Source organism: Curcuma longa, chromosome 8 (genome assembly GCF_044706935.1).
Source record: "Curcuma longa cultivar G26 ecotype Majalengka, Jawa Barat chromosome 8, ITB_CL_G26_1.1, whole genome shotgun sequence".
In the NCBI taxonomy this organism is placed as follows: domain Eukaryota; kingdom Viridiplantae; phylum Streptophyta; class Magnoliopsida; order Zingiberales; family Zingiberaceae; genus Curcuma; species Curcuma longa.
In genome coordinates, this window is record NC_133868.1 from 12,275,825 (window position 1) to 12,301,796 (window position 25,972).

Sequence of the window (25,972 nt, forward strand, 5' to 3'; positions counted from 1 at the left end):
ACTCCAGTACTCTCATTATCTCTTTCCAGTGCTCAATACAGAGATTATTCGTATATCTACTTAGTTTACTTACTGTGTAAGCTGAGTTTGATTGTGTATAACTTATCAAGTACATTAGATTTTGCAATCACTTTGAAATACTCTATATGAGAGATACTCTCTTCTCGATTTTTTGTTAAATGTTCATTCGTATCTATTGGAGTTCGTATCAATATAGTATCACCATTAGTGAATTTCTCAAGAATCTTGTCCATATAATGAGACTAACTTAGAACAAGTCCTAATGTTCTAAGAATTATAATTTCTAAAATTACATCAGCTAGACTCATGTCTTTCATGTCGAATTTTGAGTTCAACATATCTTTAGTGATTTGATTATCTTATCATTGCTCTCAATGATAAATATGTCATCTACATAAAGGCATAAGATGACATAGTCATCCTTTATGTCTTTAACGTAGACATATTTGTCACATTCGTTGATTTTAAATTCACTTTCTTTCATGATATTATCAAACTTCTCATGTCACTGCTTTGGAGCTTGTTTCAAGTCATATAACGACTTCACCAATCTATAAACTTTGTTTTCTTGTCTTGGCGCAGAAAACTCTCAGGTTGCTCATGTAGATTTTCTCTTCTAAATCCCCGTTTAGAAAAGTCATATTTATGTCCATTTGATATCATCTACAATACTCTGATGGAAATTATTCTCGATATCAGAGATTACATATCAAAGTAATCAAGGTCTTCACGTTGTCAGTAACATTTATTTATCAATTTAGCCTTATACTTATCAATTGTTCATTTGATTTTATTTTTTTTTTGAAAATTCACTTGCAACCTAATGAATTACTTCCCGAGAAGATTTTTAAGATTCACAAGATTCTAAGTATGATTTTACAAGATAGAGTCTATTTTAGATGCAATTGTTTCTTTCCATTAAAGTCTTTCAAAAGAGCTTACTGTTTTTGAGTAACTTTAGTGTTCACTTTCCATAATGAAAGTGATAAAATCCATTCCGAATGATTTTTTCACCCGAGCTTTTATTTCGTCTAAGCTCAACCTCAACTGGTGCATCTTCTTTTTCTTATATTTCATATGTCCGTTTTGAAAACTTACTTCCTATCAAGTCTTATAAGGAAAAACATGTTCGAAGAACGAGACATTTCTCAATTTAATAATCGAGTTTTTGTGTATTTTGATATTTGAGACTTATACACAAAAAACTGATAAATACTGTTGTTATGTGTATATCTAATAAATATGTAATTAACAGTTTTTAGTCTTATCTTAATCTTTTTCGAATTCGGTACTAAAACCTTTGCAAGACACTCCCACACTCGTAAGTATTTGTAGGATGACTTTCTTCTCTTTCACAATTCGTAAAGACTCTTATCTATTTTCTTCTAGGGCATCTTATTTAAAAGGTAATTAGTTGTTAATACAGCTTTCCTCCACATGTACTATGACAATCCACAGTTTAATAGAAAAGCATTCATCATCTTTTTTGGAGTGTGATTCTTCCTCTCAGGAACATCATTTTGTTGAGAAGTATAAGGATGTGTTGTTTCATGTCTGATCCCATGTTCAGCATATAACTCAGCAAATGGTGATACATATTCACCGTCTCAGTCACTTTGCACCTCCTTAATATTCTTATGAAGATGGTTTTAAATCTCATTCTTATAAAGAATAAATTTCTCTATAGTTTCATCTTTATCATCAATAAAAGTGATGAAATATTTATTCCCATCACGTGTCAGTATCTATTTTAGGTCGCGCACGTCTGTGTGGATTAGACTGAGCAGTTCACTATTTCTTTCAACTTATTGAAAGATTGACCTTGTCATTTTCGCTTCAACACAAGTCTCACACTTGTGTTTCGGATCAATGTGAAATGTATGTATGTTTTACATATTAATTAATCTACGCAATGTATTGTAGTTAACATATTCTAGTCTACCATGTCATAAATATGAAGACTCAAGCATATAAACTAAAAAGCTTTCATTCTTATATGAAGACTCATGCATTGGGCCTAATGGCTATTATACTAAGTTTAAATAGTCTATCAGTTATATAACTCTTCCCTACAAATATTTTATTTTTGGATAGAACAACTCTTTCCAATTCAAAAATAATGTGAAAATCATGCTTACTCAGAAGTGATCCGAATATCAAAATCTTTCGAATCTTCATAATATACAACACATTATTTAAAGTCACTCCTTATTTGAGGTCATCTTCAACATCACTTTCTCTTGGTCTTTGATGTCTGCAGTTGTTGAGTTCCCCATAAACAGTTTATCTCCATCTTTGATTTCTTTAAAGTTATGGAGAAGCTCCTTGTTGCAACACACATGTTTGGTGGCACTGGTATCGATCCAACCATTGTCGCAGTTTGAGCCTATCAAGTTCACTTCGGAGACCATGACATCCATGTCTGGTCTCTCATTCAGGTTGGCCTTCTTTGGCTTCTTGCATTTCGAAGATTTGTGACTGACTCTTTGGTTTCTTGCACAGTTGAAGCATTTTCCCAAAGAATTTCTTCTTGCTTATGCCTCCTCTAGGTCCCACTTTGGAAGATTTAGGATTATTCCATTTTGAGCTTTAACCATGCTCAATTTCATAGTAGCATGAGAGAGTAATTTCTTCTCTGAACTCTTGTTGTCTTTCTTAATACGAAGTCTAAAAACGAGTTCCTTGACATTATTTCCTTCCGCTTGTGCTTCAGGTAATTCTTGAAGTCCTTACAAGCTGATAACAACTTCTCAACGATAGCAGTCACCTGGAAGGTTTCTCTTTGTACCATGCCATCTGAGTGAGTTTCATACGGATCATCTGAAGCTCTTGGACTTGGCTGATCACTGTTTTAGTGGCACCATCTTGTAGTCTAGGAATCAGTCAATAATGAACTTTTTGGCCTCCACATTTTCTACCTTGTATTTTCAATTCAGGGACTCTCATAGTCCTTAGTCGTTCTCTTCATGCTATACACAACATATAACGAGGCGACAAGACAGTTGAGCATGTAGTTTTGTCATAAGAACTCAGAATGGTTTCATACTTCCACTACAGTGATGGTTTGGCCTCACTTGCACCTTCAACGGGCTTGGGAGGGTCCTTCGTCAAGAACCAAGTCAGATTCAATGTGATTAGGTAGAAGAATATCTTTTGCTACCACCGTTTGAAGTTCAATCCCGTGAACTTTTTTGACTTCTCCCCATGATTGACTGAACAATCACAATTAGAGCAAAGTGGGGCTTTTAAGAGTTGAGCATTCTATTTCTCAACACTTTCAATGGTCATCTCCACATAAGAGTGAGTCTGTTTTAAAATTGTTGGAGATATTTGTCGGAGATAATAAAAATTATAGAATTTTAAATTGTTAAATACAAAAGATTTAGTCTTATCTGATCTGCCAAGATAGCTTTGACTTGTTGAACTCAAACTGGGAAGGTTGGATGACTGTGCTGCTTGGGAAGGCGAACTACCTAATATGGCTAAGCTGAGTTGAGTTGTCTAGTGTTCGAGCTGACTGAATGCCCCAACTATCAAGTGCTTGAGCTTGTCGAAGTGCTAAGCTGGTCGAGTTGCTGTACTGTCGAGTCCGAGTGGGTCGTCGTTTCCTGAGCGCCGAGTCAGGAGGTCGAGACTGAGTGGGAAATTGAGATGTCAAGGTTTGTGTTTGACATCGAAGTCACGTTAGATATTTGTTTCTTAAGATACAATAGAACGACCACATAGACAAGTTGTTCGTGGCGAATTGAGTGTATATCCAAACACTATCACGAAAAAACTATCAAGCAAAATGATGCACAACAGAGAAACGATTTTGTAGGGACGAAAGTGGATAGAATTTTCGCTCAGTATTATACTTTTGTTGTCAGAGGTCACAACCTCCTCATATAGGAGCTTGGATCCTTGGCCTAATTAAATGACCAAATAAAGATTATTTATTATCTTTATTAGCTCGGCTCAAAATGCCAACCTTCAACCATTTAATGATCGGTTGTTTTTGTCTGGGTGGTTACAGATCCACTATTAATGTTGATCGTTTAGGACTCGACCATTAGTATGTATGCTACAGCAAGAAGGAAAAATAGAAAAATTTTGTCTCGACAATCATGATGTTCGACATAGGTCGCACACAAGTCACCTGGATTCATTACAATTCGAGCCTTAGATTTGCACTCCCCCTACGGGCCCACGCATGATAGAAAGTCTCTCTTTATATATATTCACAACTTAGAGTATTGTGATTCAATATAAAATCTTAGCTAATCATCCCTTGATAGGACTCTAAACTCTCATACAAATTGGAGTCCATTTTCATCCATCTCTCTTATTTACATTCACGTTTCCAATACTATTCAACTCATTGTTTACTCTTTTCTTTCCCCTCTGTAAATGATCATTAAGTTGTATTTGTCTCCATTATTTAGAGTTACTTTTATGAAAATTTTACCTTACATTAGGTAGAGTTTTCTTAATGATCTCTTTTTGTTTCGTACATTTTCAACTTTTATCGTATATAGCGAGAGAGACATACTTTTGTCACCAAATATTCTGTTTAAAAGAGAGAAAAAAAAAGTGAGGAAGGTAGAAGAAATTGATTGTGACCATACGAGTTTAGTGTGCTGCAATCAATCTTCAGCTCATATGTCATCAAGGTTCCATAGGTTCCCCCAGGATTCACCGTCGGTCGATCCCTCACTCGAGTATCCATTGATAGCATTGCCTTGAACTTGAATCACGTAGGGTATGCAGCACATGAGTGCCATCATCTCTTGCAAGTCTTCGGTCGACTCAATTTCCTTAGCTTGCTCCATCAACAGCTCTTGTGTATCTTGCTGTTCCGAGTTTCCTTGATCTTGTTGCTGGTCCTCTTGCACCCTACGTTGTTTTTTCTGTCGTTGGTGAATCAAGAACCTCTCTCTCGCTTCCTCGAGGTTCTTGGAGGGCTTTGTCTTCTTGAAATGAGTCCTCCAGTAATTCTTGATCTCGTTGTCGGTCCTCCCCGGGAGGTTTCGAGCAATGGTGGACCATCTACAAACAAAAAAGACAGCAAGTCTAAGGTCCCAACTGATTATCATACATCACAGACTTATCCATTTGATTCCTTTACTAAAAAAGAAGCATAATTTAAGATTGTGGTCCAAAACACACACACAAATCACATTTAAATTAATCACAAGAACTAGATAAACGAAAGCCTAAAACAAGTTAACCATTAAGAACTCCCAAAGGAAATCTGATGTTTGGTTGTCATATCACTTTGCAGAATTTATTAACTAATCTATAATTTTCAGGGAAATATATATTCCTTTGCATACCTATTGCCCCACAAAGCATGGAGCTCCTGGATGGTCCTCTCCTCTTGAGGGGTGATATTACCTCTCTTCAGGTCTGGCCTCAAGTAGTTCACCCACCTCAGCCTGCAGCTCTTCCCACTTCTCTTCAGCCCTGTATATCGACAACATATATATACATATATAAATAAATTGAAAGTGTGTGGAAAAACTATCACTATATGTATATATTCAATTACCTGTTAACTTGGAGACACAGTTCCATTTGCCTTGGCCATGGTGGTTGACATGGTCAATGAGGAGCTTGTCCTCTTGGGCAGTCCATGGCCCCTTCCTCCACTCCTCGTCCTCCCAGGAGACGTACTGTGCTTCAGTGTTGGCCATACTGATGCCCTCTCCTGCCTCTTCCACTTCGCTTGGGAGTTAATTAGTTCACAGGCAGGCTTTGAGATGCCTCACAGGGGACTGGCGACACATGATCATGCATTTATATATAACCTACTCTACTCTTGATACCGCGATGCCATGTTCTCCTCCCTAAACTTGGGCTACTTAAAACCTTAATTTCGAACAATATTAGTGTAACAATCAAATCATTTAGTGGATCCATTTTTTATTATTTTCCACTGAATATAACTCATTCTAGTTTGTCACCTAGCCCGGCAGATTCGATCACTACGAGCGTCATCCAATTCGACTCCTACCCATATCATTAGGGATAAATAAGCACACAGCTCAATAGTTAAAAAAGGTAATTTTGTAGTTTTTCGATTTATCTCTTCATAAATGATCGTGAGATCAATCGTGTGAGACTGTTAGGATGATAAATTTTATCTTTTATTGAAGAAAAGACAATTCAACTCTAATTCTCTCTCTATTTACTTCTCTTTTTTTGCAAAAGTGGAATCCGCCACCTTAGTGGCTTCACACGGTCGGTCTCATGATTATCCGTGAGGAGGTAAATCGAGAAACTGCAGTTGATCAGGACGTAAGAGGGTATTGCCTAGTTTCGTTAAGATTTGAATTCTTGTCTTTTTCTGTAATTCTGCTGCGTTGTAATCAACTCAGCTATGCCCTGGGGGCCTCTCTGTTTACTCCGAAAGATGGAACAGGGGAGGAAAAGAATTTACGGTGGCAAAAAAATCCATATGAAAGAAAAAAAAAATCTCTGAGGAAAGGAAAAAGTAGAGAAGAAAAATATCAAAGTAAATAGAAAAAAGTTTTTCACTGAGAATATTTTTTCATAGATGTTATTTCCATCGCCTAAGTCGTCGCACCACATGCATCCACGTGTAGAACTTCAAGTGAGGGTGATAATTAATGACGGTGATGACATGACACGATAAAATTAAGAAAAAAAAACAAGCTCGTGATTAAGAAGAACGATTTGTAATTGGCGTGGGTGGCTCGATGGAGGCGGTAGCGCCGTCTAATGGCTGCCTGCCACATCGCACCTAAACGCAATCTAGTGTTTTAATTCGATTCCTAATAATAATTAAATGGATGAATCTAGATAATGAAATGCTAAATCGAGCGAGGATGGAATAAATTACGAGATTTGCGGTGCGTTTAGATGCGGGGACGAACTCGACACGTCTCGCCAGATTTAATTCCTGGTTACATGGAGCTGCATGATTGGTAAGGGTTTAAAGAAGTATCAAAGTGACGAAGGTGGATATTATAAGATATTGCGAGGAATGATTGTTATTAGTTTTTGACACGAAACGAAACGATCCGATCATATCTTTGGGAGTACACATAAAGTGCCCGCCCTTAGTGGCGGTCGTAATCTTGCTTTCTTTTTCGTTATCAATTCGGATTAAAATAGTGATTTATCAAAGTGTCATTCAAATCTAAAACGTTTCCTTACCAGAGAGAGAGAGAGAGATTTCATTTAGGTGCACGCGAGCGTTTTAAGCTTCGATGGATCGTATTCCAGTCTTCTTACAAAAAAAAAAAATGATAAATCCTAGTCAGTCTTATGGACTCAATTCTTAGGGTTGGTCTATCCCACAAAAGTTTTCCATCGACCATCAGGATAAATCAGGAAGTGCATACGGCGACCAATTCAGATGCCCAACATCCTTTGATTGCATTCTCCATTTGGAGAAAAATTCCTACAAATACGCCGTAGCTGGGGATCGAACCGTAGGTCCCTGAGTCACAATCCAGATGTCCTACTGTTGCACCATTGCCCTGGAGACATTCCAGTCTTCTTTTAAACTCAAGATGAGATGAGTTAATTCATCATAAATTCATCATATGACGAGATGAAATAGATCGTTCCATCAACTTGACAGATTAAATTTTTTTTAACCCAATCGTAGATCACAGATTAGGCGGGTCAACTCATAGATTTGTCAAAAATATAAAAAATATTAAAAATTTTAAGTTTGGATTGGAAGTTAAACAGGTCAAATTGAAAATTTTAAATTTGAATTGTAGTTTAGACAAGTCAAGATAACTAATTCATTAATTTTCTCATTTAATTTTAAATTTTAAATAAAAAATAAATTTCTCAATCTACGGGCCAATCCATATAGGTCGCGGGTCGATCCACTGGGGTCACGAACCTAAGTGGGTCGACTCATCTAAATTCACTTTAAAATAAATTGATAAAATTTTAATCCAACTAATTTAAATTATTTGATGGGACAGACCCTAAATCAATATGATAAATCTAATCCAAATTGAGTGCTTTACTTTTAATCATACGAATTTAGGATTTAAAATTTAATAAGCGTGAGAGAGGAAGGTGGCATTGACAGGTCAAGTCACTAGGAGGTACAAGGGCTTTAAACTATAAATTTATTTATTTATTTTATTTAAATAAATATCATGTAAATAATTTATTTTATGTAATAAAGAATATAAAGTGTTTGTGAAAGTGTCTCCGAGCATTTGAAAGATGGCTTGTTTGGTTGGTGCTGAGATTGTCCTACATTTGCTTTGGGGTGTGTTTCCTGCCTAACGTGCAAGGAACCATAGCAATGATGGTAGGCCCATTCTTTATTTCTGCAACTTCTTCTGTTCTGTTGAGGCATGTATTTACTAGCCATTTGATGCTTTGGTTTATAAAAAAAACAAGTGTTCGCCTTCCAAATTCATTTTGTTCCATGATCAGTTGTGAAGTCTCTATTTTTCTGCCTACTCTGGTTATCTGCATAGGCAATGAAATGAACCCTCGATATATTATCTATAAACTTGATTAGGAATAGCTTGGATGATAGAAGTGAGAGAACAATGATGTGACTGAGGGAGGGGCACATCAGTTGTTCAATCCTGTCTGTGAGTGCTGTAGAAGGAAAAGGTTAATAGCCATAAACTTAAAATGATATATAAGGTTTTAGCTAGTCTTATAAAATAAAGTAAGATAAAAATAGCGCAACAAAAGTAAAAAAAAAATAATATCAATGTCTACTTGTTAGCTAGGTGAGTCACTATATAAAATATTTTATAAAATGGATCGAACACCTAGTGATAAATAAATAAAATCTTAATCGATTAAGATTGATGTAAATTCTAATACGTCGAGGAGGGTTGAATGTTAAGAAAGTATGAAAAATCCTAACATGTTATAAAGGATCAGATATTAGATGAGTGTGAAAGTTTAAATAAATTTTAAAAATTAGATATTTGATATAGAGGAAGTCTTAGTAGGTCAAAGGTGATCGGATGCTAAGCACATGAAGTCTCGATATGTTAGGGTTGATCGAATATTGGACAAAGAAAATTTTGATAAGTTGAGGTCAATCGGATACCAAACAAGACAAGAATTCAAATTTGATAAAACTGAAATAGGAGTATCAGTCGATTGATAGGGTGTATCAATCAACCGATGGACGCTAGACTCTTAAATTAGAATTTGAAGTGTTTTTAGGATTTGTTACAATAACTTTAGGATTTTTTATAGTAATTTTGGAGTTTGCTATAGTAACTTTGGAGTTTGCTACAATAATGAACAGTGAAATCGATTGATGAATGCGGATAGTTGAGTGCTAGTTATTGCAACAAATAAAATATTTAAAAATTGATCGTTCAACTTGATTGTTCATTAGCAATCGATTGCCAAAGATTAGCAGTGGACTGGTGTCACTGTTCACACGTACATAAGGTGTTGGAATCAACTGTAATATTTGATTGTTAAGGTAGCAATCGATTAATGAGGTTTAGCCATCGACTAATGGTGGTCAAACTATGTGGAAAGAGCTATTCTACAGGTGTGATAGTCGGATTCAATGGGGCAGTTGATTGATGGAAGCAGACAGTCAACTGATAAACGAAAATTAGCTCGACAACAACCCTATAAAAGATGATTTCGAGGAGATTTGAATATGGCAGTTCTTGAGGGTTTGAGGATAAAGTGTTATTGCATTTTTCAGATCAACAAGAGGCATTTCAAAGTAACAAGAAAGTGTCTAAAGCGAGATTCGTGTAAATTCGTTTGCTTTTACATTTCGTATTCTTGTTGTATAATTGTAAAAATAGATTGTAAGAGGCTTCTTCATCTCTAGAAGGTGTCAGAGAAGGAGAAAGATAGTGGTGGTAATATCGCTAGGACTAGGCCTTAGAGTAGTCATCTTGGAAGGTGGTAAACTAAATAAAATCTTAGAGTTGTGCATGTGATGTTGATTTAGTTTTAAATTTTCATTACGCAAATCAAGTTGATGTGAATTGAAGTTATTCACCCTTATAGCTCGCATCGGTCCTAACAAGTGGTATTAGAGTGAAGTCGATTTTCATCGGACTAACCGCTGAAGAAGCACAAAGTTAGATGAAGAAGGATCTACATTTTTAGAGCCCTCCAATACCAAATCTTCGGATTGATCATTCAAGGAGCTCAAGCTTGAAATGGATCCTCGAAATGGATTTGGGATACTCAAGTACCTCCGCCTTTTGGATTACGAGGCTTTGATCAATAGAAGATAAGGGTGGGAAATTTCTTGATGATGGACATCAAGAATTGGTCCATCCTAATGGAAAGATTCGAAGCCTCAAAGGATGGCAATGGGAGACTCCTCAAAAAGAAGAAATTGACAGAGGAGCAAATTGAAAACTTAGAGACAAATGAAAAGGTAAACAAAATTTTAATAAATTGGTGTCTAATAATATTTTGTGTAAAGTAGATAAATTTAGAGATGTCAAAGATCTATGGAGCAAGCTTACCAAGCTTTACGAAGATTCATCCTCTACACGGATGCTCCATCATCCTCGTACTAGCCTGAGATGCTTCCATCAGCTTCGTCATGTCAAGTCCTTGCCAAGATTACCCACTTGGACTTTTCCTTGCCAAGACTACCCACTTGGACTTTTCCTTACCAAGACTACGCTTGGACTTTCCTGCAAACTTGCATCACACATGTTAGATCACAAGTATTGCCTAACTTTAAACATGGTTTAGCCAAACATTGAAACTCAATGCACTTGGGGCAAAGATTGCACCAACAGTGTAGAGGATGAATCTTCGTGAGGCTTGCTCCATAGATGTTTGACATCTCTAAATTTATCTACTTTACACAAAATATTATTAGACACCAAATTTATTAAAATTTTGATTACCTTGTCATTTGTCTCCGATTTTGGATTTGCTCCTCGGTCCATTTATTCTTTTTGAGGAGTCTCCCATTGCCATCCTTTAAGGCTTCGAATCCTTCCATTAGGATAGACCAATTCTTGATGTCCATCATCAAGAAATTTTCCACCCTTATTTTCCATTGATCAAAGCCTCCTAATCCAAAAGACGGAGATACTTGAGTATCCCAAACCTATTTCGAGGATCCATTTCAGCCTTGAGCTCCTTGAATGATCAGTTTGAAGACTTGGTATTGGAGGGCAAAAATGTAGATCCTTCTTCATCTAACTTTGTGCTTCTTCAGCGATTAGTCCGATGAAAAGCGACCTCACTCTAATACCACTTGTTAGGACCGATGCGAGCTATAAAGTGTAAATAACTTTGATTCACGTCAACTTGATTTGCGCAATGAAAATTTAAAACTAAATCAACATCAAATGCACAACTACAAGATTTTACTTAGTTTACCACCTCCCAATACAACTACTCTAAGGCCTAGTCCTAGCGATACTACCACCACTATCCTCCTCCTTCTCTAACACTTTCCAAAGGTGAAAGAAGCCTCTTACAATCTATTTTTACAACAATACAACAAGAATACGAAATGCAAAAGCAAACGAATTTACACGAATCTCGCTTTAGACACTTTCTTGTTACTTTGAAATGCCTCTTATTGATCCGAAAATGCAACAACACTTCGTTCTCAAACCCTCAAGAACTGACATATTCAAATCTCCTCAATATCATCTTTTATAAGGTTATTGTCGAGTTGATTTCCATCTATCAGTTGACTGTCTGCTTCCATCAATCGACTACCCCGTCGAATTCGACCATTGCACCTGTAGAATGACTCTTTCCACATAGTTTGACCACCATTAGTCGACAGCTAAACCTCATCAATCGATTGCTACCTTAACAATCAAACCCTACAATTGATTCCAACACCTTATGAGCATGTGAATAGTGACATCAGTTGACTGCTAATCCTTGGAAGTTGATTGCTAATGAACAATCAGGTTGAACAGTCAATTTTTAAATATTTTATTTGTTGCAATAACTAGCAATCAACTATCCGCATTCATCAATCGATGCACTGTTCATTACTGTAGCAAACTCCAAAGTTACTATAGAAATCTCCAAAATTACTATAACAAATCCTGGAGTTATTATAACAAATCCTAAAACTACTTCAAATTCTAAATTTGGAGTTTAGAGTCCATCAATCGATTGATATATCCTATCAATCGACTGATACTTCTATTTCAGTTTTATCAAACCTGAATTCTTATCTTGTTTGGTATTTAATTGACCTCAACTCATCAAAATTTTCTTTACTCAATATTCAATCAACCCTAACATATCGAGATTTCATGTGCTTAGCATCTGATCACTCTTGACCTCAACTCATCAAAATTTTCTTTGCCCAATATTTGATCAACCCTAACATATCGGGGTTTCACATGCTTAGCATCTAATTACCCTTGATCTGTTAGGACTTCTTCTATGTCAAACATCCGATTTTTTTTATTTATTTGAACTTCTACACTCATCAAATATCTGATCCTTTATGATATGCTAGGGTTTTTCATACTTATCTAACATTTAACCCTCCTCGGCATATTAGAATTTGCATCAATCTTAATTGATTTAGATTTCGCTTATTTATTACTAAGTATTCTATAAATTTTATAAAAGATTTTATATAGTGACTGACCTAGCTAACAAGTAGACATTGATATTATTTTTTTACTTTTGTTGGGCTATTTTTTTATCTTACTTTATTTAATAAGACTAGCCAAAACCTTATATATTATTTTAAGTTTATGGCCATTCACCTTTTCCTTCTACAGCACTCACAGACAGGATTGCACAACTGATGTGCCCTCCCTCAGTCACATCATTGCTCTCTCACTTCTATCATCCAAGCTATTGCTAATCAAGTTTATAGATAATATATCGAGGGTTCATTTCATTGCCTATCCAGATAAACAGAGTGGGCAGAAAAATACACACTTCACAACTGATCATGGAACAAAATGAATTTGGAAGGTGAACACTTGTTTTTTTTTATAAACCAAAGCATCAAATGGCTACTAAATACATGCCTCTTTTTCTGCAAAAAAAAAAAAAAAAAAAAAAGGGCCTACCATCATTTCTACGGTTCCTTGCACGTTAGGCAGGAAACACATCCCAAAGCAAATGTAGGACAATCTCAGCACCAACCAAAGAAGCCATCTTTCAAATGCTTGAAGACACTTTCACAAACACTTTATATTCTTTATTACATAAAATAAATTATTTACATAATATTTACTTAAATTTAAATAAATAAATTTGTAGTTTAATTAGTAGTTTTTAAGCCCTCCTATCTCCGTCCACCTCCCTTTCTCAGCTTCCGTTAAATTTTAAATTCTAAATTCATATGATTAAAAGTAGGATTATCAATTTGGATTAATCTATCAGGTTAATCTGTCCCGTCGAACAATTTAAGTAAATTAGATTAAAATTTTATCAACTCATTTTAAGATGTATTCAGGTGAGTCAACTTGCCTAGGCTCGCGATCCGCATGAGACCTATGATCTGTGTGGATTGATCCGCGGATTGAGAATTTTTTTTAATTTAAAATTAAAAGAAAAAATTCAATAAATTAGTTACCTTGACCTGTCTAAATTGCAATTCAAATGTAAAATTTTCAACTTGACTTGTTTAACCTACAATCCAAATTTAAAAATTTTAATATTTTCTATATATTTTTATTTTTGATAGATCTATGAGTTCACCCTTGTCTAATCCACGATCCACGATTGGGTTGAAGATTTTTTAGACTGCCAAGTTGATGGATCGACCTGTTCTACTTATGTCATATGATGAATTTCTGATGAATTAGTCCATTTCATTCTGAATTAATTTGTTTGACAGCTCTAGTTAAAAGAAGACTGAAATACTTCAAATGGTATATGATCCAACGAAGCTTAAAACGCTCGCGTGCACCTAAATGAAATCTCTCTCTCTCTCTCTCTCTCTCTCTCTCTCTCTGGTCAGGAAACGTTTTAGATTTGAATGACACTTTGATAAATCACTATTTTAATCCCAATTGATAACGAAAAAGAAAGCAAGATTACGACCGCCACTAAGGGCGGGCACTTTATGTGTACTCCCCAAGATATGATCGGATCGTTTCGTTTCGTGTCAAAAACTAATAACAATCATTCCTCGCAATATCTTATAATATCCACCTTCGTCACTTTGATACTTCTTTAAACCCTTACCAATCATGCAGCTCCATGTAACCAGGAATTAAATCTGGCGAGACGTGTCGAGTTCGTCCCCGCATCTAAACGCACCGCAAATCTCGTAATTTATTCCATCCTCGCTCGATTTAGCATTTCATTATCTAGATTCATCCATTTAATTATTATTAGGAATCGAATTAAACACTAGATTGCGTTTAGGTGCGATGTGGCAGGCAGCCATTAGACGTTGCTACCGCCTCCATCGAGCCACCCACGCCAATTACAAATCGTTCTTCTTAATCACGAGCTTGCTTTTTTTCCTTATAATTTTATCGTGTCATGTCATCACCGTCATTAATTATCACCCTCACTTGAAGTTCTACACGTGGATGCATGTGGTGCGACGACTTAGGCGATGCAAATAACATCTATGAAAAAATATTCACAGTGAAAAACTTTTTTCTATTTACTTTGATATTTTTCTTTTTTCTTTTTCCTTCCCTCAGACATTTTTTTCTTTCCTATGGATTTTTTTGCCACCGTAAATTCTTTTCCTTCCCTGTTCCATCTTTCGGAGTAAAGAGAGAGATCCCAAGACATAGCTGAGTTAATTACAATGCATTAGAATTGTAGAAGAGGACAAAAGTTCAAATTCTAATAAAGTCAGACAATACCCTCTTACGTCCTGACCAACTGCAATTACTCGATTTACCTCCTCACATATAGTCTCGTGGGACTGACCGTGTGGAGCCGCTAAAATGGCGGATTCCACTTTTACAAAAAAAGAAGAGTAAATAGAGAGAGAATTAGAGTTGAATTGCCTTTTCTTCAATAAAAGATAAAATTTATCATCCCAACAGTCTCACACGATTGATCCCACGACCATTTATAAAGAGATAAATCGAAAAGCTACAAAATTACCTTTTCTTTTCTGCAACAAAGGTGGAATCCGCACCTTAGCAGTCCCACACGATCGGCCCCCCCCCCCCGACCATTTGTGAGGAGGTAAATCGGGAAACTGCAGTTGGTCACGACGCAGAAGGATATTGTCTGACTTCACCAGGATTCGAACCCTTGCCCTCTTCTGCAACTCTGCTACGTCGTAACCAACTCAGCTATGCCCCGGGGGCTACAAAATTACCTTTTCTAACTATTGAGCTGCGTGCTTATTTATCCTTAATGATATGGTTAGGAGTCGGATTGGATGACGATCGTGGTGATCGAATCTGCCGGGCTAGGTGACAAACTAGAATGAGTTATATTCAGTGGAAAATAATAAAAAATGGATCCACTAAATGATTTGATTGTTACACTAATATTGTTCGAAATTAAGGTTTTAAGTAGCCCAAGTTTAGGGAGGAGAACATGGCATATCACGGTATCAAGAGTAGAGTAGGTTATATATAAATGCATGATCATGTGTCGCCAGTCCCCTGTGAGGCATCTCAAAGCCTGCCTGTAAACTAATTAACTCCCAAGCGAAGTGGAAGACGCAGGAGAGGGCATCAGTATGGCCAACACTGAAGCACAGTACGTCTCTTGGGAGGACGAGGAGTGGAGGAAGGGGCCATGGACTGCCCAAGAGGACAAGCTCCTCATTGAGCATGTCAACCACCATGGCCAAGGCAAATGGAACTGTGTCTCCAAGTTAACAGGTAATTGAATATATACATATAGTGATAGTTTTTCCACACACTTTCTTTATATATGTTGTCGATATACAGGACTGAAGAGAAGTGGGAAGAGCTGCAGGCTGAGGTGGGTGAACTACTTGAGGCCAGACCTGAAGAGAGGTAATATCACCCCTCAAGAGGAGAGGACCATCCAGGAGCTCCATGCTTTGTGGGGCAATAGGTATGCAAAGGAATATATATTTCCCTGAAAATTATAGATTAGTTAATATAATCTGCAAAGTGATATGACAACCAAACATCAGATTTCCTTTGGGAGTTCTTAATGGTTAACTTGTTTTAGGCTTTCATTTATCTAGTTCTTGTGATTAATTTAAATGTGATTTGTGTGTGTTTTGGACCACAATCTTAAATTATGCTTCTTTTTTAGTAAAGGAATCAAATGGATAAGTCTGTGATGTATGATAATCGGTTGGGACCTTAGACTTGCTGTCTTTTTTGTTTGTAGATGGTCCACCATTGCTCGAAAACCTCCCGGGGAGGACCGACAACGAGATCAAGAATTACTGGAGGACTCATTTCAAGAAGACAAAGCCCTCCAAGAACCTCGAGGAAGCGAGAGAGAGGTTCTTGATTCACCAACGACAGAAAAAACAACGTAGGGTGCAAGAGGACCAGCAACAAGATCAAGGAAACTCGGAACAGCAAGATACACAAGAGCTGTTGATGGAGCAAGATAAGGAAATTGAGTCGACCGAAGACTTGCAAGAGATGATGGCACTCATGTGCTGCATACCCTACGTGATTCAAGTTCAAGGCAATGCTATCAATGGATACTCGAGTGAGGGATCGACCGACGGTGAATCCTGGGGAACCTATGGAACCTTGATGACATATGAGCTGAAGATTGATTGCAGCACACTAAACTCGTATGGTCACAATCAATTTCTTCTACCTTCCTCACTTTTTTTTTCTCTCTTTTAAACATAATATTTGGTGACAAAAGTATGTCTCTCTCGCTATATACGATAAAAGTTGAAAATGTACGAAACAAAAAGAGATCATTAAGAAAACTCTACCTAATGTAAGGTAAAATTTTCATAAAAGTAACTCTAAATAATGGAGACAAATACAACTTAATGATCATTTACAGAGGGGAAAGAAAAGAGTAAACAATGAGTTGAATAGTATTGGAAACGTGAATGTAAATAAGAGAGATGGATGAAAATGGACTCCAATTTGTATGAGAGTTTTAGTCCTATCAAGGGATGATTAGCTAAGATGTTAGTTTATATTGAATCACAATACTCAAAGTTGTGGATATGTATAAAGAGAGACTTTCTATCATGCGTGGGTCCGTAAGAGGAGTGCAAATCTAAGGCTCGAATTGTAATGAATCTAGGTGACTCATGTGCGACGCATGTCAAACATCATAATCGTTGAGACAATTTGTCCAAGCGACTCAACCTATATTTTTCTATCCGAATTCATTTTTCCTTTTTGCTGTAACATACATATTAATGGTCGAGTCCTAGACGATCAACATTAATAGTGGATCTGTAACCATCTAGACAAAAACAACCAATCATTAAATGGTTGAAGGTTGGCGTTTCGAGCCGAGCTAATAAAGATAATAAATAATCTTTATTTGGTCATTTAATTAGGCCAAGGATCCAACTCCTACATGAGGAGGTTGTGACCTCTGACAACAAAAGTATATACTGAACAAAAATTCCATCCACTTTCGTCCCTACAAAATCGTTTCTCTGTTGTGCATCATTTTGCTTGATAGTTTTTTCGTGATAGTGTTTGGAAATACACTCAATTCGCCACGAACAACTTGTCTACGTGGTCGTTCTATTGTATCTTAAGAAACAAATATCTAACGTGACTTCGATGTCAAACACAAACCTTGACATCTCAATTTCCCACTCAGTCTCGACCTCCTGACTCGGCGCTCAGGCAACGACGACCCACTCGGACTCGACAGTACAGCAAGCTCAAGCACCAGCTTAGGCACTTGACAAGCTCAAGCACTTGATAGTTGGGGCATTTAGCCAACTCGAACACTAGACCACTCAACTCAGCTTAGCCATATTAGGTAGTTCGCCTTCCCAAGCAGCACAGTCATCCAACCTTCCCAGTTTGAGTTCAACAAGTCAAAGCTATCTTGGCAGATCAGATAAGACTAAATCTTTTGTATTTAGCAATTTAAAATTCTATAATTTTTATTATCTCCGACAAATATCTCCAATAATTTTAAAACAGACTCACTCTTATGTGGAGATGACCATTGAAAGTGTTGAGAAATAGAATGCTCAACTCTTAAAAGCCCCCCTTTGCTCTAATTGTAATTGTTCAGTCAATCATGGGGAGAAGTCAAAAAAGTTCACGGGATTGAACTTCAAACGGTGGTAGCAAAAGATACTCTTCTACCTAATCACATTGAATCTAGCTTGGTTCTTGACGAAGGACCCTCCCAAGCCTGTTGAAGGTGCAAGTGAGGCCAAACCATCACTGTAGTGGAAGTATGAAACCATTCTGAGTTCTTATGACAAAACTACATGCTCAACTGTCTTGTCGCCTCGTTATATGTTGTGTATAGCATGAAGAGAACGACTAAGGACTATGAGAGTCCCTGAATTGAAAATACAAGGTAGAAAATGTGGAGGCCAAAAAGTTCATTATTGACTGATTCCTAGACTACAAGATGGTGCCACTAAAACAGTGATCAGCCAAGTCCAAGAGCTTCAGATGATCCGTATGAAACTCACTCAGATGGCATGGTACTGAGAGAAACCTTCCAGGTGACTGCTATCGTTGAGAAGTTGTTATCAGCTTGGAAGGACTTCAAGAATTACCTGAAGCACAAGCGAAAGGAAATAATGTCGAGGAACTCGTTTTTAAACTTCGTATTAAGGAAGATAACAAGAGTTCAGAGAAGAAATTGCTCTCTCATGCTACTATGAAATTGAGCATGGTTAAAGCTCAAAATGGAATAATCCTAAATCTTCCAAAGTAGGACTTAGAGGAGGCATAAGCAAGAAGAAATTCTTTGGAAAATGCTTCAACTGTGACAGGAGTCAGTCACAAATCTTCGAAATGCAAGAAGCCAAAGAAGGCCAACCTGAATGAGAGACTAGACATGGATATCATGGTCTCCGAAGTGAACTTGATAGGCTCAAATCTGCGACAATGGTTGGATCGATACCAGTGCCACCAAATATGTGTGTTGCAACAAAGAGCTTCTCCATAACTTTAAAGAAATCAAAGATGGAGATAAACTGTTTATGGGGAACTCAACAACCGCAGACATCAAAGACCAAGAGAAAGTGATGTTGAAGATGACCTCAAATAAGGAGCGACTTTAAATAATGTGTTGTATATTATGAAGATTCGAAAGATTTTGATATTCGGATCACTTCTGAGTAAGCATGATTTTCACATTATTTTTGAATTGGAAAGAGTTGTTCTATCCAAAAATAAAATATTTGTAGGGAAGAGTTATATAACTGATAGACTATTTAAACTTAGTATAATAGCCATTAGGCCCAATGCATGAGTCTTCATACAAGAATGAAAGCTTTTTAGTTTATATGTTTGAGTCTTCATATTTATGACATGGTAGACTAGAATATGTTAACTACAATGCATTGCGTAGATTAATTAATATGTAAAACATACATACATTTCACATTGATTCGAAACACAAGTGTGAGACTTGTGTTGAAGCGAAAATGACCAGGTCAGTCTTTCAATAAGTTGAAAGAAATAGTGAACTACTCAGTCTAATCCACACAGACGTGCGTGACCTAAAATAGATACTGACACGTGATGGGAGTAAATATTTCATCACTTTTATTAATGATAAAGATGAAACTATTGAGAAATTTATTCTTTATAAGAATGAGATTTAAAACCATCTTCATAAAAATATTAAAGTGGTGCAAAGTGACCGAGACGGTGAATATGTATCACCATTTGCTGAGTTATGTGTTGAACATGGGATCAGACATAAAACAACACATCCTTATACTTCTCAACAAAATGATGTTGTTGAGAGGAATAATCACACTTCAAAAAAGATGATGAATGCTTTTCTATTAAACTGTGGATTGTCAGAGTACATGTGGAGGGAAACTGTATTAACAACTAATTACCTTTTAAATAAGATGCCCTAGAAGAAAATAGATAAGAGTCTTTACGAATTGTGAAAGAGAAGAAAGTCATCCTACAAATACTTACGAGTGTGGGAGTGTCTTGCAAAGGTTTTAGTACCGAATTCGAAAAAGATTAAGATAAGACTAAAAACTGTTAATTATATATTTATTAGATATACACATAACAACAGTATTTATCAATTTTTTGTGTATAAGTCTCAAATATCGAAATACACAAAAACTCGATTATTAAATCGAGAAATGTCTCATTCTTTGAACATGTTTTTCCTTATAAGACTTGATAGGAAGTAAGTTTCTCAAAACGGACATATGAAATATAAGAAAAAGAAGATGCACCAGTTGAGGTTGAGCTTAGACGAAATAAAAGCTCGGGTGAAAAAATCATTCGGAATGGATTTTATCACTTTCATTATGGAAAGTGAACACTAAAGTTACTCAAAAACAGTAAGCTCTTTTGAAAGACTTTAATGGAAAGAAACAATTGCATCTAAAATAGACTCTATCTTGTAAAATCATACTTAGAATCTTATGACTTTTCAAAAAATGTTAAAAATCATGTGCTCGGGAAGTAATTCATTAGGTTGCAAGTGAATTTTCAAAAAATAAAATAAAATCAAATGGCACAATTGATAAGTATAAAGCTAAATTGATAAATAAATGTTACTGACAACGTGAAGACCTTGATTACTTTGATATGTAATCTCTGATATCGGGAATAATTTCCATCAGAGTATTGTAGATGATATCAAATGGACATAAATATGACTTTTCTAAACGGGGATTTAAAAGAGAAAATCTACATGAGCAACCTGAGAGTTTTCTATACCAAGACAAGAAAACAAAGTTTATAGATTGGTGAAATCGTTATATGACTTGAAACAAGCTCCAAAGCAGTGACATAAGAAGTTTGATGATATCATGAAAGAAAGTGAATTTAAAATCAACGAATGTGACAAATATGTCTACGTTAAAGACATAAAGGATGACTATGTCATCTTATACCTTTATGTAGATGACATATTTATCATTGAGAGCAATAATAAAATAATCAAATCACTAAAGATATATTGAATTCAAAATTCGACATGAAAGACACGAGTCTAGCTAATGTAATTTTAAAATTATACTCTTAGAACATTAGGACTTGTTCTAAGTTAGTCTCATTATATAGACAAGATTCTTGAGAAATTCACTAATGCTGATACTATATTGATACGAACTCCAATAGATACGAATGAACATTTAACAAAAAATCAAAAGAGAGTATCTCTCATATAGAGTATTTCAAAGTGATTGCAAAATCTAATGTACTTGATAAGTTATACACGATCAGACTCAGTTTACATAGTAAGTAAATTAAGTAGATACACGAATAATCTCTGTATTGAGCACTGGAAAGAGATAATGAGAGTACTTTAATTGATTTGATGCTTAAAACTTGTTTGTTTGTTTTCTTGTAGACTTTGTTTATGCAACTGTTATGTAAGACTTTTGTATTCAATGTCAACTCCGCACTTATCAATTGAAGATTCTGCCATAAGTCCTATTTTGGGAGAACTTTAACCTTTAACAAATAATAACAGTGAAGCAACTCAAACCAGTAATGTGCAACAACCCAAGACCACTAAAGAAGAGGATGAAAGTCCATATGCTCCAAAGAAAAGAAAATGGACATCAAAAGCATGGGATGACTTTAAAGAGGTTACTCTTCCAAATGGGACAATAAAGGTTGAATGTATTCATTGTATGTAAACATCAGCTCACAATAAACAAGACTGGTGTTACATCCTATTTTTTTGAGGCACCTCAAGGGTTATATGAGGAAGCAGATTAGTGAGAAAGGTTAAAATAATTTTACTGTCTCTATAACTATTGTTAAATTAGAAACTATTAATGCTGTCTAGAATTTCAAATATGATTATGGGAAGATAAGAGAGATTCTTTCTCACATGATCATTGTTCATGAGCTGCCATTCCTTTTCTCAGAATATGAAATATTCAATTTATTGATGAGAACTGCCACTCCATATTATCAGAAGATTAGTTGTGCTACTGTGAAAAAGGATTGCATAACTTCTTATGAAATTGAGAAGAAAAAAGTTATGATATCATTAAAAGATGTGAATAGGATTAGTGTGACTATTGATTTATGGAAGTCAGATCAGAAGGTTTCATATATGGTTATCACTGGTCATTATGTGGATTTTAGTTGGAATTTATAGAAGCAGAATCTAAATTTTTTAGATGTTCCTCCACCTCATAATGGTGTTTCAATTTGTGATGTGTTGAATAAGTGCTTGGTTGAATGGGGAATCGAAAATAAGGTATGGTTAGTTATAATTGATAATGCTAGCTATAATGATGTAGCTATGAGGGTGTTGAAGGATAATCTCTCCTATAAAAATAATCTTCTCTTGGTGGCAAATTATTTCATGTTTGATGTTTTGCACACATCTTAAATTTTTTTGGTGCAAGATGGATTATCTGAGATTCAAGATATTATTTTCAATATGCGTGAAAGTGTGAAACACATAACTATCTCAGAGACTCATGTTAATATATTTAGTGAAATTTTAAAGCAATTGAAACTATCTTCAAAGAAGCTTGTTTTGGATTGTTGCATGAGAGGTGGAATACAACATTTTGCATGTTATCAACTACTTTAGAGTTCAAAGATGTTTTTCCTAGATATGTAGCAAGGGATGAAACTTAAACTTTTTTGCCAAGAGAGGAGGATTGGAAGAAGGTTAGTGTTGTTTGTTCATTTCTTGAGGAATTTAATAAAGTAACTCATCTCATTTCACGAAGTGAATATCCTACTTCTAACTTGTTTCTTACTGAACTTTACACTATAAAAAAGTTGTTAAATGAAGCAAGTGCAAATGAAAAAAGTTTCATAGCAAAAATGGCTAACAAGATCAAGGTTAAATTTGATAAATATTGGGGGTGATAGCAACTTATTGATCTCTATAGCAGTAGTATTATATCCAAGGAATAAGATAAAGTTGATTGAATGGTATTTTCCGGAGATCTATTTTGTTGGTGATGCAATTAAGTACATTTCTACAGTTCATGAGTCATTGCAAATGTTGTACAATGAGTATGTTGAAGCTCATAAAGCTAGTGTTAGCGGTAGTAATGGTCAAGATAAAACTAAAAAAGAAAGTTCTATTGGTCAGAGTAATTTAAATGGAAGAGGAAAAGGTAACGTAAGGGCACAATTTTCTAATTACATTAAGTGAGCAAGTAAAATCTGAACTAGATGTGTATGGATGAAGGGTGTCTTATTTGTGAAAAAGAAACTAACTTTGATGCATTATCTTGGTGGAGAATTAACAACTTAAAGTTTAGGATCTTATCAAAAATGACTTATGATGTATTATCAATTCCGATAACTACAGTGGCTTCTAAATCAACTTTTAGTGTTGATGGTAGGGTAATTGATCCTCATCGTGCCTCTTTGGGAACAGATACAGTCCAAGTATTACTTTGTGCATCAGATTGGTTGCATACTCTTTATAGAATCAAGAGAAAATCAAAGACGAGTACATAAACATCCTATTTAATTAGTTATTGACTTGCTACCATATGTTCTGTATATTGTTTTATTCATGTCTAATTTTTTGATGCTATCTATTTGTATTAAAAAGAAAAATTAGATATTAAAGAGATTCAATTAACTTAGATACTGCTTTTATTATCATCCTTGAAGAGGTATTGACAAAGTTATCATTTTATCTTATGATTTTCTTATGTAGTTTGAAGTTACACATTGAAAAAATTTTGCCCACGTATCCTTTAAAAAATTTTCTTATAATTCAAATATCTTGTATTTAACTATTTCAACTTTTGACTATTTGATAGCAAGAAGATTAAAAGCAAGGTTGATTGAGTTGGGAGTTGAAGCTTTAGTTGTCCAATCAATATATTGTAAGGCAATTTTAGTTGTAAGTAGTTATTCATTGTTTAGTGCATAGGTGATTATTCATAGTCATAAATTCCCAATTTAACTAGCTTATAGTTAGTGTCATGCTACAATATCAAATAATTAAAGGCAAAGAATCAATTTATAAAAATATTGTTTTCCTTAGGCGCTCATAGACCGCCCATGCCATTTTTGAAAGGATTGCTTGCCCACTAGGCAAAGCAATCACTTAGCAAAACCACCAAGGTGTCCGTTGTGCGTCAAATTTTCTTTCATGATTAACTCCTTCAGCTACTATTACACATTCCTATTTATTTTAATATATTATGGCTCTCAGCTGTTGATGCAGTTTGTCCCGATTGTTGTTTTGATGTTGACACCGATTTAAGTTCATTTTAATTGTATAAGAATTAAGTTCAATATATTCAGATTGACCAATGACGGATGAGATCGGAGAGGGCTCGGTAGCTCGTTCTCCGAATTAGGTCAGAGAGGGCTCGGTAGCTCGTTCTCTGGACCGAATGGAGTCGGAGAGGGCTCGGTAGCTCGTTCTCTAGACTAGGTCAAAGAGGGCTCGGTAGCTCGTTCTCTGGACCGGATGGAGTCGGAGAGGGCTCGGTAGCTCGTTCTCCGGACTAGGTCAGAGAGGGCTCGGTAGCTCGTTCTCTGGACCGGATGGAGTCGAAGAGGGCTCGATAGCTCGTTCTCCGGACTAGGTCTGGACCGGATGAAGTGGGAGAGGGCTCGGTAGCTCGTTCTCCAGATTAGGTCAGAGAGGGCTCGGTAGCTCGTTCTCTGTACCGGACTATGGTCGGAGAAGGCATGGTAGCCTGTCTTCGGACCGGATCATTATCAGAGGAGGCTTGGGAGTCTGTTCTCTGAATATATGATCCAATGTGGTTGGCTCGGGTAAGACCCAAGTTAACCAAGTGATCAGATTGCATGAGTTTTGATTTCACTTTGGTTTTGATTGGTTAATCGATTAACAAAGGGTTAGTTGGTTAGTCGATCTGGTGATCGATTACAGAGCATTCTGTAAACCCAGGGTTAGTTGGTTAGTCGATCTGATGATCGATTACCGAGCATTCTGTAAGATTTTGGAAAACCCACAGAATACACCATAATCGATTGGGCAATCGATTATGGTAGGCAGTAATCGATCAGCTGATCGATTACAAGCTTGATGAGAATCTGGATTTGCGATAGGTAATCGATCACCTGATCGATTACCATACCTTAATCGATCAGTTGATCGATTAAGGGCTTGGGTAATCGATTAGTGGTTAGGCTTGATCGATTACACGGTTTATAGAGGAAAGAATTACGACGTTTAATCGATTGTCTGATCGATTAAGGCATTTCTGATCGTGTTCAGTTTTCTGCTCTGATCATTTCTGATTTCTGATTATTTCTGATGTTGCTGTGCTAATCCGTCTCTGAGGTTTGCAGGTGGAGTTTGAATTTGGATGAAGAACAGGAAGAGTCAAGGGATGTCTTTCTATCTTCACAGTTTGTCGAGCTTTGTTTTCAGGTAAAAGACATGGCGGGACTCTGAGCTGCACAGGAGGATGATCAGTGAGTGTGCTGAGAGGAGCGTGGTGCTGGTAAGCTCAGGTGGCTCAGGCTGCTCAGTGTGCAGTGGACTCAGAGACCGTTTGAACAAGGAAGCTAAAAGGAAGAGATGAAGGAGAAGAGAGAATCCCCCCTGAACTCTAACGAACAGCTGTGTGTGCTTGTGCTTGGGTGTTCTTTGCTTGCTCACGATCAGTGCTCTTCCTTGAAGCTCTCTGCCTGAGGTGGTGCAAGGGGTGGTGCCTTGCTCTCGGGAAGCTCTGCTTGGTTTTGTTCTGTTTATTGAGGCTGTGCTGTAAGCTCTTTACTTGTTTTGCCTCAATCTTTAGTTTCCTTCTATAATCTCTGTACTTAACATCTATCTGTGAGATTGGTTGTGGAGAGGTCACTCCACCGAGAAGGAGATTCATCTAGCCGGATTCATCCGGGGTTTGATCTACCGAAGATCAAGGGATCGTCCACCTTACGGACACGCCGAGGAGTAGGGGCAAGTTATCCCCGAACCTCGTACATCATAGTGTTTGTATTGCTTTCCTTTTGTTAGC

General features: G+C 36.3%; 1 protein-coding gene and 2 pseudogenes across 1 annotated transcript; 2 read left to right on the top strand and 1 right to left on the bottom strand.

The window, feature by feature from the left end:
• Window positions 1–4,362: 4,362 nt before the first annotated feature.
• LOC141833548 (myb-related protein 340-like) lies at window positions 4,363–5,799 on the bottom strand. Its single transcript, XM_074721025.1, has 3 exons — window positions 5,552–5,799; window positions 5,337–5,466; window positions 4,363–5,049 (listed from the first exon to the last, which is right to left on the bottom strand). Exons 1-3 carry the CDS (start codon window positions 5,694–5,696, stop codon window positions 4,659–4,661), a joined length of 666 nt encoding a protein of 221 aa, XP_074577126.1. The 5' UTR covers window positions 5,697–5,799; the 3' UTR covers window positions 4,363–4,658.
• Window positions 5,800–15,506: 9,707 nt separating this feature from the next.
• Window positions 15,507–16,648, top strand: LOC141833770 (myb-related protein 340-like; annotated as a pseudogene).
• A 1,884-nt stretch (window positions 16,649–18,532) lies between these two features.
• Window positions 18,533–23,172, top strand: LOC141834045 (zinc finger BED domain-containing protein RICESLEEPER 1-like; annotated as a pseudogene).
• The last annotated feature ends 2,800 nt before the right edge of the window (window positions 23,173–25,972 follow it).

What these genes read in the sequence shown, in the direction of transcription:
- LOC141833548 (XM_074721025.1), bottom strand. Translation starts at nt 5,696, where the DNA reads ATGGCCAACACTGAAGCACAGTACGTCTCCTGGGAGGACGAGGAGTGG. An exon ending in CTGTGTCTCCAAGTTAACAG is followed by an intron (nt 5,467 to 5,551) that starts GTAATTGAATAT and finishes GTCGATATACAG; the next exon opens with GGCTGAAGAGAAGTGGGAAG. An exon ending in CATGCTTTGTGGGGCAATAG is followed by an intron (nt 5,050 to 5,336) that starts GTATGCAAAGGA and finishes TTTTGTTTGTAG; the next exon opens with ATGGTCCACCATTGCTCGAA.